Below are 16,424 nucleotides of genomic sequence, written 5' to 3' on the forward strand. Positions count from 1 at the left end.
TGGATCACCAGATTGGCTTTTACCGTGGACGAAGTGGAGTCCAGCCCGGGAACGTCATATGTGGCTGCCGCAAGCCCTAGGCCGTTCCTCACTCTTTGCAATGACAGTCTGACGCTTCTGACTCACAGTCCGTAAGTACGTTTTTAATATGTTAAGAAATTGCCACTGATGATTCAAACTAGGGGTCCACAATATATTGGCCGTTTATCAATGTGCATCTGGTCAGTAAAGCCAGTTATGTAATCAACGGTAAATACCATCAGGTTTGTGAGTTTTACCATCAGGTTCAAGCTTGTCAGTTAACAACGGCTCTGTGTAGTAACAGCTGCTCTATGTGAAATCACGCACCTGATGGAATTTACTGCTGATTAGAGAACCGGCTTTACTGACGAGATGCGCATTAATCATCGGACGATATATATTGTGCACCCCTAATTCAAACGAGTTGAGCAGTGTAGAGTAGCGCTTGTCTTTCCTCCAATCACAAATGCAGAAATGGTTTTATGTTTACATGGCACGATATGCAACACAACTCATAAAAAGACATTAATGTACCGTATGTGGAAAATAATGTGTTTTTTTTACCTTGAACTGCATAAGCATTTCATTACACCAAATACACAAAACAATGTTCTTTTTAGCAATATCATATGACCCCTTTAATTATTGAAGGTTTGCATCATATTCAGAGTTTGCTTTTCACTGTTTTTAGAGTAGATATCTAGGAAAGCACGAGAGCCGATAGCCGATATAAAGCCGATTTATTAATATTTACGAAATTTATATTTAAATGATTTGACAATGGATTAAAAATAAATTTGTAAAATAAACATACTTGTACTTTAGATGACAAAGTATTTTGCACAAATAAATAATTATTTAATAAAAATATAATTAATAAGGAAGTAACCACCGTAACCAACAAGGCACTTGTGCATTGGGAATCATATTTTTAAAATAAAGCCAAGGTAACACTCATTTTACATAAAGCATGCAATGAAAATGATATAAATATGACAGTGGGCAAATGCATAAAGCGCAGCATAATTTGAAATCATGTTTAAAGAATTAAATTTAACACAGGCCGTCCGTCACACAGAAAACAAGCGATCATGCTGATTAAAAATTCACACTTCACAAGATCTCACAGCTGGATTCGACTAAGTTTGCAATGTTTGTGAAATTAAATATTCATTGGTCTTTCAAAGATTTGTTTAAACGAAATAAATGCGTATTTGCTTAATGCTGATGGCAAACGAGAAAGTATTATAATGTTTGCATTTCTATTACTAATAATATAAAATCAATCGTTATAATACTTTTTGTATACATTAATTCCTTTAACCATTCTATCTGATTATTAGACAGACCTGTTAACAACGACAGTTAACAAGAGAGACAGTGAGAGCACTGTGTGCTCTAGTGCTGCCTTTCTAAGCGCAATTAAAATATAGGTCCGGTGCATAGTCAAAATAAAATCCACCTCGAACACATTGGCCAAGCAGAAAACGTTTCGGCCGATGCAGATATTTGCAAAAATGCCAAATATCGGCCATGGCGATATATCAGCCTTGGCAAAATATCGAATCTGTTTTTGTGCAAGTGAAATGAGTAAATGCAATCAAATTAAGTTTCTAAATATAGTAACCATCATGTTTACACAGCACACACAACGACTCTGCATTTCCTTACGATATCGCTTAACAAGGAGACAGGAGGAGAGCTGCCAGTCAATAAATGGGAAAACAAGGTAACCAGAATTTCTTATTTGAAAAAGTAACTCAGATTTAAAAATAAAGCAGATTTATTTTAACAGCCGCCTTTGCTCATTTGCTTATTGGGAGCCAATAATAGTGGAGGGCACTGTACCAACCTACACTTAATGTCATCTCTAGGGTTGCAAAAAGGTGGAAAATGTCCAGTAAATTTCGGAAACTTTCCAGGATTTTTTGTAATCTTCCAGGAATTTTTAGAATATAATTTTCCACCCCTTTGCAACACTAATCATTACTATAGCATCCAACACATAAGATATTGACCACACACTGTCTTAAAAAGTGGATCAGATCTCAACAGCTGCAAAACCTGGCCTATGAACCAGGCAAACACTAAAACACAACTAAGTAACTTACCTTTCTGGCAATGGTTGGAGGTCCAGCATCTGTAATTTTCATTGCTGTTGAAGTTCGTCTTGATACACAGAGGGTTGTCCTCCATGATTCCCGGGCAAACATCTCCGCACTCCTTTGGCTGCTTATTTACATCAATGAAAATGTTAAATTCAGCATCCATAATGAGAGACCAGTCTATAGATTCCAGGTAGCAGAGCTCTGGATTCTTCGCAATTCGTATCGCGCCCCTCGTGATGTTCCGCAGGTTGTACAGGCCGATGTCCTTCAGGCTGGTTAACTCAAATATGACCAGGGCGTTGTTGTAGAACAAGTTACGGCCCCGGATCACGGCGAGGTTTGGAAAGAGGGTGCTGAGGCTGACCAGCCCGGATACGCGGAAGAGGAGAAGATAATCCGTAATCATGGTCAGTTTGGGGAAACTGAGGGTGCGGAAGACCTCCTGGTTGTTATTGTTTTTGCTTCCAATGAGGAGGATCTGCAGGTATCCCTCAACCACCGTACAGTTCTCCAGCCGCTTGAAATTACTGATGTCATTACCAATATCAATGCCTGGACCACAGACTGGAAGGAGAAAAAAAAAATAATAATAATTACAAGATAATCAATATTCAACAGTCACAGCTTGGTAGAAAGAGATGACTCAAAAAAATTGACCTTAAATGCTTGAATTCAAGGAAACATAACAATTTGGAGGTTAAAATAAAGTTTCGGTTATGAATCACAGTCAGGGCAGACATTTAATTTGTTGCGTATGTGAGGGAACTTTGTACAGTCATTGAACAGACTACACAGTTCCCTTACATACTCATCAAATGAGTTGTACTAGTTTCTTAAAGAGACAAAATGTCCAAAAATGCACTTATTCTTTCGTAGTTTCAAATTTCATTCTTCAGTGGAACACAAAAGAAAACATTTTTAATGTCTTAGTGTGTTTTTGCGTCCATACAATGAAATTCAATGGGGTCCAATGTTATTTGTGTTCAAAAAATCAAGTTTTTAATGTCTCGGTGAATTGAATTATTGGACCATATATAAAATTATTATTTGGTCCCCAACATTTTTCAAAATATCTTCTTTTGTGAATATTTAGGTTTAGGTTTAAACAACTTGATGGAGTAAATTTACACAACAATATAGAACGAGCACTAAAACAAAACGGTCAACACAAGCATACAAATGACAAGTTTCAACCACATGCAGTTTTTCTTCTGCCAGTGACACAGTGCCACGAGGGAGCTTTTATAAGACACATTTTAGCATTTTTATGACAGGTATCCTGAGACAGACATCTCTGCTTGCACTTACCACCCATTAAGTTGTTTATTTTCAACAGCGCCATTTGCCCACAAGCTAATCACAAAGAGAGATTCTAAAACATTTAAGCTGAGCTGAAAAATGAATCCTGGAAAATGCAGGAAGATAATTATAGAGCTCTTGAATTATAGATCCTTAGTGAAACTTTAAAAGATAACATTACCTAAAAGTTTATAACCCTTTAAATCTCAAATACCACTCTCAGAGGAAAAGGCCTACTGCTTCCTCTTTCTTTTAAAGCCATCCTTAAATCCTGATTTTAACAAGTATGCATTGGTGAATTTTATCCATTTTGCTAGAAAATGGAATTAAACTAGGGTTAAAACAAGCATCTTTCACTACCCTGGAAGACAGACAGCACCCAGCCTGTCTGCGGACTCTAACATTTTCACACCGCTGAGTAAACAGTGCTATCTTTATTGCTTTGATGGCGCACCAAATCTCATGTTTACACTTGATAACCCAATTCCAGCCTGCCATTGCGAACTCTCGTAGGTAGCAGAGTGAAAGCATTTGGAAATTAGGTCATAAACTGATGTCATCGTTTAGAAATGAAGCAGAAAAAAACCTTAACCCAGGCTAGTAAATCCTAACACTTCAGACTCTACATCAAAACAGATTGCGACAGAGCGCTTTCATATGAAAACAGAACCACAAAACAAGACAACCTAACAGAGCTAAAAGAGAGTCAGACAGTACTTTGATAGTTGCCTCAATTCATCATTTCAATGCTGAAATCAAATGTTTACAAACATCTTGCATGCATAACAAATACATTTCTACTATTGTTTACGTTTATATATCCTTATCAAATATGTACTTAAAATATATTTAAGCTGTCTTAATGTACTTGCAAAAATATTTTAACTCAAACATCAAACTTTTAAAAAAAAATTCTTAAATCATATTTAAAATCACAAATGGTGAATTATAAATGTTCAATACAAAATTGGATTTAGAAGAAAATATTACAGGTGTTTCTTCATATTTGTCTTTCTCCAGAATAATAGGAATATTGCTTTAATTTGGAATCAATTCATGCATTTTTGTCAGGACCACTTTTAGTCTTTTGTGAAATCCTTTTAACTAACAAAAGCAAGATTTTTTTATGACATGTTGATCCTCCAAGAAGTGATTTTTGGAAACGAAACAACAGCACAAACATTAACAATTTAACTGCTGAATTATTTATGTGATTCCATGATGTTAGATAATAAAAATATAAAATAAAAAAAGATTAAGCTGACACTCAACAAATATTGTCCTTGTAAGATTAAAGCGAACGCACAAAATGCTTTAAACCAACCAAAAAGGCAGATCAACAAATAAGCCAATGGCTTGGTCTCAACTTAAGATAAGTCATCCAGGTACAGGTTGTAGGACCTTCCACGAGAGGGCGCAGTACCAAAACAATAACAATCGCGTGGTTTGATGACGCTAAGAAGGAGCGTGGAATGATGGGATTTGTTGTCTTCTACCCAACCGCTGTTGGCCATCAATCCGACGGAAAGATAAATCATGGATTTAAAGGATGAGGTAAAGTTTTATAAACGTTGTGTTTGATGTCATAATTTTCAAACGCGAGTTCACTATTTGCGCAAGTAGATTACATACAAAGTCAACGCAAAGACGCGATCAGACGCGAAGCTCTGTCCATCTAGAAAATTCAACACCGATATTGATCCTCGCTCTTTCGCTTCTCTTGTCACAAACTCTTCTCGGGTTGCTTGGTTGGCCCGTATGTTTGTGGGAGCTGGCCTTGTTGACAGAACCAGCGGCAGACAGTAAACAGTAATTATGTTCCATAAATAAGTAACACAATCCACCATAAAACGTTCAAGAAGAAGTAAATAAGGAACTGCTTGAAGCAAGCTAGTGGTTTGCTGGACGCTAGACACTACTTCCGCAGTTGTCCACGACACTGTTGTCATGTGGTTTCTACGTCAGTAAAGGTGGTAAACAAAGGGTAACTAACGGCATTAACAGCACTGTCCCATGTCACTGTTTAGAATGGGAATTTTCTCATGATTTACAAATAGTTGAAAACATTAGAGATATTGTTAGTAATCAGCTGGAAAAAATATAGAACACTAGCCTAGTGGATTTTGGATATTTTACTTGCGAATATCTTACAAATTGTACCTTTAACCTGAGCCACATTTATACTCCACTGGGAATCTTTTACCATCTATTGCCAAACGAGACAGGTTATACTTAGGATTTCCACTGAGAAGCTCCTCTCCGCCTCACTACCTCGCTGCCCTGCAACCGCTGGGGTTAACAGTAAAACCCAATTACACAGACTTCACAAACTCCTCACTCTTCCAATCAACAGAACCCAGTCTGTTTTGCTAGAGCGGGTGTTTTTACATGTTCTATTTTAAAAAGGCTGATTTTTCCTCTCTCTCTCTTGATGAATCGGGAGGTCTTATTTGCAGTTTACTTGGAAACATGGAAATTTTGTGGTGGTCAAACATGAAGGGAAGCGAAAATTGCTTTTGTAAGAGCTTCCCGGGTTATTGATTTTAAAGAGGAAGAATAATGAAAAGCCTACTAAATATCTTGAATGTTTTTCACAAACGTATGGGCCAGTTTTAGGATCATAAAAGAGCAAAAGACAGATTTGCATGAGAAAACAGAGGCAATTTGCATTCCCCACTTGGGTTAAACTAATATTAATAATGACTAATTTCCAGTATGTTTGCATGCCTTGGTATATATTCCAAAGAAACCATGTAAGCCCACGGCATCAACAACATGAGACACACATGCCCCGCCACACGGAGCACGTCAGTGTTATTCCAACGTGTCGTCATCTAAAATCCCTTGCATTTACTGGCAACCACATCACAGCGTCCCAGCGTATCCTACTAACCTAACAGTGACCGGCCCGCCCCGATAGCAATCTCACTAACTGCAATCACACTTATCAATAAGATCTGTCAGTTATGTTAACCAAAGAAAACAAATAATAATCGTTCCAGCCTTCAGTGTCAAAGTGAAACAGATTTATCAAATCTTTCGATGGACTCTGTTTACATTAGAGCTGTGAGACTACTAAAGTTGTACATACGTTTTTACTGTTCACAAAAATCAAACACTTGTAAAGTCATTCCTTGAACTTGAAATACACATTGAGTTTTAAACTCTCAAGTGAATTATCAAGAGAGTTATTAATGTATTAAGGACTGGCAGACAAGTTAGAATATGGATCAACAACACTGATGCTTTTAATAGCTAATCAAGTCTATTAAAAACAAGATGGTTTGTGGGCTAAATGAACCAGATACTGTCACCAAAATCTCCCGTGCTGCTAACATGGTGGCGACAACTCAGATTTGACTTTCAAATGTAGATCTATACCTACAGGTGCACATAATGGCACTTGTGAACACGAATACACCACACCATAATCCAATATTAGCATTATTTGATAGATACAGTGGCAAAATACCTATAAAATCACTATGATAAATGGCAGTGTTAAAATGACCAAACTTGACTTTGTTGTGTTCTTTCACTTAGCATAGCTGTAACACTCAACAGACACTCCTGTGATTCATAATGTATTTGTTTAAGAAACAATTAAAGGGAATGAAAGCATAAAAACATGCAATTAAAAGCAAAGTAATGGGTTTAGTTTAAAACAGTTGGTCTGGATTTAGAGGCAGTTTTGTTTTGTTTTTTTTGTTTGTTTTTTTAAAGCAAAATGAAAGTGAAGCTTTCTTAGACGAGCAACATTTATGATGTGATGATCTAATCCAAACGACCCATATCACTAGAATAACTTACTTTCTCCATGACAAAGTGTCGAGAGGACCAGGACCAGACCACAAAACAAGGTCCAATATCGCCACTGTCTGCTAGACCTCATTCCTGTACAAAAACAAGGCAAAAACTTGTTTTAAAAAATAATTATAAATATAACAAAACAGGGGAGACAGCTCTCAACCCTTCAAAGTGGATGATGCTTGAAGTCTTTTCAGTACAAAAAAAAAATATATCATTTAAGTTGGTTTATCCAGATTGGTTCCTCCTTATGGAGGGGGTGAAAAAAAAAAGATGCACAGCAGCTGGAAGTAATCAAACAAAACCAATTTCGTCCATCTTCGATGTGTTTTTGCTGGGATAAATGATCCTCCAGACACCCCAGCGAGATTATCCAGCAGACCCAGCCCGCTTTGCCCTCACCATGAGGCGGATTCACCCGCACTGATTCTCGCGCTGCTTAACCGTGTTTAATATTATTCTCGACAGCTTTTCCTCGTCGATATATGTAATAATAACCCAGAAAAACACGTAACGGCTCGATAATCCGCAATTCCATGCTCCATGTCGTGGGAAAATGTGGAAAAACACGTTGTAGGTCTCCACGCAGGCTGGTTTTAGCTGTAGTCCGGTGAAACCCGTTTAGATCCGCTGGTTAAAACAGTCTGGAGGAGTGTGCCTGTCTGTGATCTTCATCAGCTGCAAGAAACCTAGCACTTCTCATCCAGCGTTCTTAAAGGCCTAAAATCGGCGGAGAAACTCCGAAAGATACCAAATAACATCCGTCCAGGCTTTAAAATGGTCTCTCTCTGCCTCCCACCATCTTCAGTCTGAGATTTCAGACCTTGATTTTTCCCTTCGAGACGCGGCCAATGGAGGACACAGATGATGATGAGTGAGGGATCGGATCTGTGTTCATTTAGGAGATGTGAAGGATGTAGAGTAGATCCTGTAGTCTCTCTCCGTTGAATTGACGCTGTAAACAAGGCTCGATCTATCTCTCTCTCACACACACACACACTCATGCATTCACACACATAGTAGGCTAACGTTACATTGGAGAAAGGTGTAAACCCGGACTGGATCACGGAGAAGGATTGGCGTCTGATTTTGGAGGTTTCCAGTGAAAACACTTGAGCGCTGCTGGCTGTGTCTCAGAAGCGCATGTTAGCGCTTCATAGAAGCTGCACTCGTCAAGTGAAATATTTTAGGCTATTTATTATTTGTTACAATAATTGTCACATTTGTTTTTACTGAGAAGTTGGTGGTAAATTTCACAAATAGTTACAAAGAAATTGCAAACGCATTGGAGATTTTTTTTTAATAGTAATTTTGAAATAGTAGCTATTGTTTTATTAAAAAAAATCTTTTTACAGTATACCCAAGTACATAAAACATTATCAGTATTGCATTTCTATAATACAAAATAACAATTTCATACAATGTATGATTACATTCTTACAAAAATGGCACTCTTATCAGAAGAAAGAAAAAGTTATTTATTGCAACATTTATATATATATATATATATATATATATATATATATATATATATATATATATATATATATATATATATGACTTATTTGTTTGGTATTCATTTATTTAAACTACATTCACAAAAAAATAAAATGTATTTTCTACAAGATATAATATTTACAATATTTAGTTATAATAATATTTATTTATTGTCTATGTATGTTACATACACAGATTAAAGTAGGCCTATCAAATTTTCAAGTATTTTTCCTGCAATTCCTTCTAAAAGCTAAAAACACAGTAAACAGCAAGTTTATTGTCGGGCCTCTTTTGTTGTTCTGTTTTGATGTTGAAATCAATAAACATTGCAGCAAAATATAATTAAAATTATTTTAAAAATTTGATAGAATAGCCAAATGAAACTTTATAATACAATTAGTTCTCTCTTAATAGAAAGACAGATTATACATTATTTATATAAACTAGTTTACTTATAAGCTAAACTGGTCATTATTTCCATTAAAGAGCTCTTGGTTTTCAGGCTTTGGTTGAAGTTGTATGTACTGTATTACTAATGTTAGTCTGTTCCTCATCGAGTCATTGCACAAATAACAGCAGGTTTAGATTACTTACTGAAAGCAATATTAACTCAGTACCAAAAGCAAAGGATTTGGGCTACTAGACAAATTATATACATTTAACACTGACACATTATGAGTTGAAACATCATAATGAATAGTTCCATTAAGCTGTTTTCTCTGAGGCATGGCAAAATATGAGAGTAAACGGATGACACATCATCTAGTCATACAGTACATGTCTAGACGAGGAACGCACAGACACAGTTTTAGGAAAATGTTCTTATAAGTAGGTGCTTCTGACATGGTATAGAAGTCTTAAAGAATAGTCAACCCAAAAATGAACATTTTCTTAAAATGTACTTACTGCTGCCACTCCGTCAGTTTACATCTTGTGAGAGATCGCAAGAAACAAATATATCATTAATACGTTTCAACTTCAGCCCATCGCTTCAGGCTAAAATACAGTAGAGGAGTGTTGTGGATTATTGTGATGGACTTTCATTCCGACGGCACCCATTCACTCCAGAGGATCCACTGGTGAGCAAGTTATGGAATGATACATTTTGGTTCTGATGAAGAAACAAACAAACTGTATCTTGGATGGTCTGAGGGTGAGTACATTTTCAGCAATTTAATAAGTGAAACTGCTATCACTTTTTATAAAACAATACTGTATACAGACAAAATAATTGAAGCTAATGAACATAATTTTTACATGCTTTGAAGTGACAGAGCTAGCACATGATAATTTTGTTATCTGAATTTTGTTATCTTTTGTGGTTGAAAATGTTAACAAATTAAATTTATGACATGATGATTCATAAAAATTTCATCAAATATGAGATCCAATGAGTATTTGATAAACAGCCGTCGACATTTTTTTTAACTGGCTGAATTCATCAGCTGCTCCACAGCGTTCAACACTCGCCAGATTTTCCATACTATGACTATATCATCGAGTGATTAATATCTGCAAAGGAAAATTATGTCATGCAAATGTGCTGAAGATTAAAAAACAAGGAAAACCTGAAGCACTTACACATTCAAATTGCAATGTTCAGTGTAGACAAATTAGCCCCGACTCTGAACACCGTATTGTTTTGTATTGTATCAATAAAACTCTCATTAAAGATGTGAAAAGCAAATCTATTTTGAAATCACTTTATTACAGTAGGTTCAAACATCTATAACATTTTTAATATCTCAGGAGATTAAAACATTGGCATATGCATTTGAAAAAATTATAATGGTATAAAATATAAATAAAATAAAAAACATCCAATAAATAAATAAAATATCACTGAATTTATAATAATAATAATAAAAATATATATATTCTTAAGTAAAACAAAATGAATAAAATCTAATTGTTTATACTTACAAATTACTTACATATTCATTTGAAAAAAAAAGATAAATGATGGTATAAAATATAAATAAAATAAAAAACATCAAATAAATAAATAAGTGCATAAAATACATGCATAATTAAGAATATTTTCCCTTCCACATTACATTGTCTGTGACAATAATACTAACTGTAATCATTTTAAAATGCATCTAAAATAAAACAAAAGAAAAATCAAGTAAAGAAATAAAAAATAAAAAATATTTTCAAAATTCCAAATTCAAAACCAATTCTTTTAGGCATAACATTTTTAATAAATATTACAGTTAACTGCCTTCCAATACTGAAGATCTTCATTTAACCCTGTGGCTGATACAGTCCGTTTTCAAACAAACAGGAGATACAGAGCACAGGAAGCTCAGGGTTTGCTTGGATGTTGGTGGTCCTTTCTCTAATGAAACAAGAAAAGCCTTTTTGCCAAAGTATAATCTGTGACAGTCTTGATTATCAGCATAATTACAGAGCTCTTTCGGCCCAAAGAGGAGAGCACAAAAGAATGCAGTGTTAACGCGGCACAAATAACTCGATCCTGGCACAAACATTTAAGCCCTTGTCACATTTCGAAAATTATAGGGAGAGAGCACACATACACCCATTAAACAATGGACTGTACATCCACGGCCACCCAAGACTACAACTACAGCGATGCAGCCTCCAATGAGCACAAACTGTACCAGCCTGCCCTTCCGATCTCCCCACCCGATCAATGTTTTGCCTGTCCTCTTGCATTTGTTAAATCCTCATAAACGGTCCCCATAAAGACGGCACAGAGCCCACCTACCTCGAGCGCCTCTTGCTGCTTTAATTCTCTCTCCGCGCTCAAGTGGAAATAAATGTGTTTACCACCAGCGGGTCACAGATGCTAATGAGCCACAGTTTGTTTTTGAGGAGGAATGGAATTCAGGATGAGATGGGAAAAGGGGTGAAAAATTTTAAATGTGCCCCAATCCAAATATCTCCTTATGTTCATAAAAATACATTTTGTTTATTGACATCAGTGGTTCCACAAAGAACCTTTATTATTCAGGGAACCTTTCTATTCCACAAGAGGCTCTTCATAGTGGTGTGAGCTGTTTATCTAGATGTAAGGAAAGCATTTGACACAGTTAATCAAAAGTTTTAATTTAATTTATCAAGTGAAAAAAAAAAAGAAATCTAACTGAGAGACAACAGCGTGTTCGAGTAGGCAATAAAATTTCACAATTACTTTCTAATTCAGTTGGTGTACCTCAAGGTTCAATATTAGGTCCTTTGTTTTTCAGTTTGTATGTTAACGATAGCCTGATGTTTGTGCAACTACTGTAAATTGTCATATGTATGCTGATGATACAGTTATATACCTGCATGCTAAAAGTAAAAGAATTGTCAGTAGAAATGGTTAATATTACTAACTGGTTAAAATTATGTGTATATGTTAATGTTAGAAAAACTCAAAGTCTGCAAACAGAGATCCAGAACCAGATGTTACAGTAGCAGGTAGAAGGATATCAGTAGTCCATGAGTATAAATATTTAGGTATAATACTTTACTCACAACTTACATTTAAAAAAAAAAAGTTTACAAATTTGGGAATAGAATTACATTTAATTTGGCAAATTTTTGACATATAAGGAATAATTTAACCACTGAGGCTTCAAAGTTATATATTAATCATATGATCTTTTCACACATGAATTACTGTCTCACCAGTTGGACACAGACTCCATAAACCGGCTTTGAAAACATTGGACAAAAGGTCCAATTCATATCATCACTATACAATTTTAACTACTGTATAAAAAAAAAAACTCAGATTCCAGATATTCAGATAGTTGTATCTTAGCCAAATATTGTCCTATCATAACCATACATCAATGGAAAGATTATTTTTTCTGCTTTTTTTATTCAGGAATTGACCCTTATGACTGATTTTATGGTCCAGGGTCCCAACTATATAAATACAAAATGAAAATGTCAGAATTGACAGAACTGTTAGATATAAACAGTTATCTTTTTTTATCCCATGGCAGACACAAGCTTTCACATACACAAGACTCATTTGTGTTGCCAGATCCTGCAAAAGAAAAACAAAAAAACGCAAAAAGAAACAAAAGGAACAAGCCCACAACAAACATAAACAAATCCAAATGCTTTACACTGAAAATAAGACTTAAAAATAACAACTTTAACAATTTTAACTCAATAAACTTTAAAAGCACTTATACAATAGGTGGATATGCCAAACAAGTTGACTCTGTTAGTGGTGGTTAAGTTAAAATGGCAGAACCTAAGGAATCTTTGGTCAGTATAATGTTACTTAGGTCAAAAAGAGTGGATATTGCTATGGTTACCATGGAATCATCACAATTTTAAATTGTGCTGCATACAAACACTGAACAATATTTTAGGGGATTCACTCCCGTATTAAAAGCATCTGTCATTCATGACACTTTACACTGTGTGACCTAAGAGAAATATGAGCTGTTTAAAAATTATTTGAGGAACCTAAAATGCTTCTTATATGGTACTGCTGCAGAAGTTCCCTTTTGGAGCTTTTATTTTTAAGCGTGAATCAAACACAAAAATACGCAATTCGGAATTAATAGAAAGTAGTGTATTATGAAATGCCTTAGAATCTCCTTGAGAATGGTTCTAGGGAGTTTTTTTTCCCTTTTCTTGAATCAAGCGAGCAGTCAGATTGCGGCAGACGTAGGCAAAGATTAGTAATCCTGTCGTATCTGAAGTATATAACCATGCTGACTGACTTGTTGGCTAAACAACACGTTGCTTTTTTTGTTATTGTGCAAGTCGTGGGTCATCTGGACATCAAATGCTTATAATCAAGGATCCCCCTTACAAAAACACTTCAAACACTACACTTTTAGAAAGATGGACTGTACAGTCGCTGGGTCAATATGTATTATGTTGTAGGGATGCATAGTATTACACTCAGAATGCATTATACTAATGCAATTCACTCTGCAGCTAGGCTTGATTCATAATACTGGCACGATAACAAGCCAAAGCACTGGAATAGACTCCCTTCTAACCCAAAAAGGCTTTATAGAAATCACACTGGAACTAACTGAATATTATGTTACTAGTCCAATGCAATAAATTACAATTTAACCCACATATTTATTTGTAGAGACTTGGCCAAGTTGTATTCTGAGATGACTTTTTAGTCAGATCAGCAGAGGGCGCCACAAAACAAAATAACAGTCTTCACCGCTGGACCAGAGAGAGAGAGAGAGAGAGATCCATCACTCACTTTGATTTCAAAATGTGAAGAAGTGGTGGTTGTTTTTGAACTTCAGGTTTAGAGTTTATAGCTCCTGAATAAGCGGTTGTGTGTTCAGTGCTGCAGTGGAATAATGCTCATGTTAATCACCACTTGACCATCAGTCAAGCTGGAGATTAACTCATAAAAACAAACTATCATACATTTTAGTATTCTAGGCATGCAAGTAACTTTTGATGGTGTTACGAATTCAACAAAAGGCTTCCCCCACAGCAATAAGTTCAACCAAATGTCAGTTTTGGATTAAAAATGACATTTCACAGCACAGAGAATGATATTAATGAATTCAGCATGAGCAAGGAATGAGAAAAGCGTAAGAAGAATCATCAGACTCTCTGAACAGGAACTCTGGATTTCAGCTATGACACTAGGAGGAAAAGTATATTCAGAAAAGAGAGAGAAAATAAAAAGAGAACATAACAAAAAGAAAGGGAGGGATGTTAAAATTTGTTACTGATGTTAATTATTATTTATTTTTTTTACTTAACACTAATGCCTCAAAAACTAAATATTAAAGATGGTTATGTTGCAAATCTTTCTTCGTCAGAAATATTCACTGTAGCAGCACAAATTTCGGATGGACCGATTCCTGTAAACCGCATTGCAGCCAGTCAGTCAGTTTAAAGTTCACAAGTTTAGAAAGCTCTTGCGTTTTTTGTGTACAATATACATCAGACGGCAGGTCAACAGACTGTGTGCGGTAGATGGGTGCTCCGTCTGAGACCGAGGGTCTATTTGACAGTGCTTTATCTAAACACTCCCTGTGATGTCTCAAAGGTCACCGAAGGTATATACATATACAGTGCCTTGCGAAAGTCACATTTTGTTATGTTGCTGCCTTATTTTAAAGTGCTTTAAATAACTTTTTTCCCACATCAATCTACACTCCTTACACCACAATGGCAAAGGCAAATTTGTTAACAATAAAACTTTAATAATTCCATTGCATAAGTATCCATACCCTTATTTTGGACGCTTGAAATTTAACTCAAGCATTCATATCGCTTGTTACTATGATGTTACTAGATGTTCTCTCAATAAAATGCCTAACAGCTAAAAATTCCTATCAGACCAAACACCAAGCCCTGAGGTCAAAAAACTGCCCGTAGAGCTGAAAAACAGGATTGCATCAAGCCACACATCTGGGGAAGGGTTCAGAAAAAAAATCTGCTGCATTGAAGGGTCACAGAAGCATGTAGTCTCCATTACTCTTAGTGGAAGAAGTTTGAAACAACCAGGACTCTTTCTAGAGATGGCCTTCTGGCCAAACTGAGCAGATGGAGCGGGCTTTGGTTTGATTGCTGACGAAGAAGCTGTTAGTCACTATAGTTGATCTCCATGATCATATGTGGAGATGAGAGAAACCTACAGAAGGACAAACATCACAGCAACACTTCATCAGTCTGGGTTTTATGGCAGTGTGGACAGACTCAATCCTCTCCTTACATGACAACACACTTGGAATTAGCAAAACAAAAAAGCACCTAAAGGACCCTCAGACTGATAGAAACAAGATTCTCTGGTCTGATGAACCTCAATTACAAACATCATGTTTGAAGGAAACCAGCTCTGCTCATCACCTGCAGAGTAGCATCCCAAAACTAAAGTGTGCTAGAAGCAGCCTCATGCTTTGGGGCTGTTTTTCAGCAACAGGGACTGAGGGACTCGTCAGAGTAGTAGAAAAACTCAGTTTACCAAAATATTGAGATAGCCTTAATGAAACCTAGTCCAGAGCATTCAGAGGCTCAGACTGGGCAGAAGGTTCACTCTTAAACAGGACAATGACAAACACACACAGCAAGAGTAGCTTATAGACAACTGTGTGAATGGCCTTGAGTGGCCCAGAGAGAGAGAGAGAAATGAAATGATAATTTCTGTAATTAAATAATTGGCATTTATATAGTGTCTTAACACAAAAGCAAACTGTTAAAATATTTTCTTTATTTTTTTTAACTTGACATTTTTTAAATGTGACTTTTTGCACAAAACAATATTCAGATTCTTTCTCTCAAAATAAATTTTATTATCAAATAAAAAGAAATGAAATTAAACTCATGATTTCTGAATGTCTTTGGAAAGCACAATTAAATAGAAATAGAAATTTTATGAATGTGAATAACAACAACAACAACACAAAACATTATGTGAAAGTCTTAAAAATGCAGCTGTTACAGTATTAGCACCTAGGGCTATTATTATAGTATTGTAAAAGCTATACAAGCTATTATATGCCTCCTACTTTGCTCTACAATTCACAAGTCAACAGCTCGATTCATGCCAGTCCTTGGACATTAATATTGAAAAACACAAGAGAAATGTTTCGAAATGCAAAACTCTGCACTTACTTATCATCACCATTCACTCAAGAGAAAGAACACCACAATAAACAACAGAAACTGAAAGACAAGAAGATAATGAACACCAGCTGTTCATGCTCTCATTTACAGGTCAGAAATGATGTT

The 16,424-nt window shown here is 35.8% G+C and overlaps 1 protein-coding gene across 3 annotated transcripts in view; it reads right to left on the reverse strand.

Moving 5' to 3' along the window:
• LOC127961315 (insulin-like growth factor 1 receptor) overlaps positions 1–8,246 on the reverse strand; it is a 77,196-nt gene extending 68,950 nt beyond the window's left edge. For 2 of the 3 annotated variants that reach the window (XM_052560375.1, XM_052560374.1), the window contains exons 1-2: positions 7,239–8,245; positions 2,133–2,693 (exon numbers count right to left, since the gene is read on the reverse strand). In XM_052560375.1, coding sequence (XP_052416335.1) covers positions 2,133–2,693; positions 7,239–7,320 — 643 coding nt within the window. In that variant the 5' untranslated portion in view covers positions 7,321–8,245. Of the gene's footprint in view, positions 1–2,132; positions 2,694–7,238 lie in introns of all 3 variants that reach the window. The other variant, XM_052560376.1, reaches the window with a different exon arrangement.
• Between the last annotated feature and the right edge of the window lie 8,178 nt (positions 8,247–16,424).

This window comes from Carassius gibelio, chromosome B7, assembly GCF_023724105.1.
Source record: "Carassius gibelio isolate Cgi1373 ecotype wild population from Czech Republic chromosome B7, carGib1.2-hapl.c, whole genome shotgun sequence".
Taxonomy (NCBI): Eukaryota; Metazoa; Chordata; class Actinopteri; order Cypriniformes; family Cyprinidae; genus Carassius; species Carassius gibelio.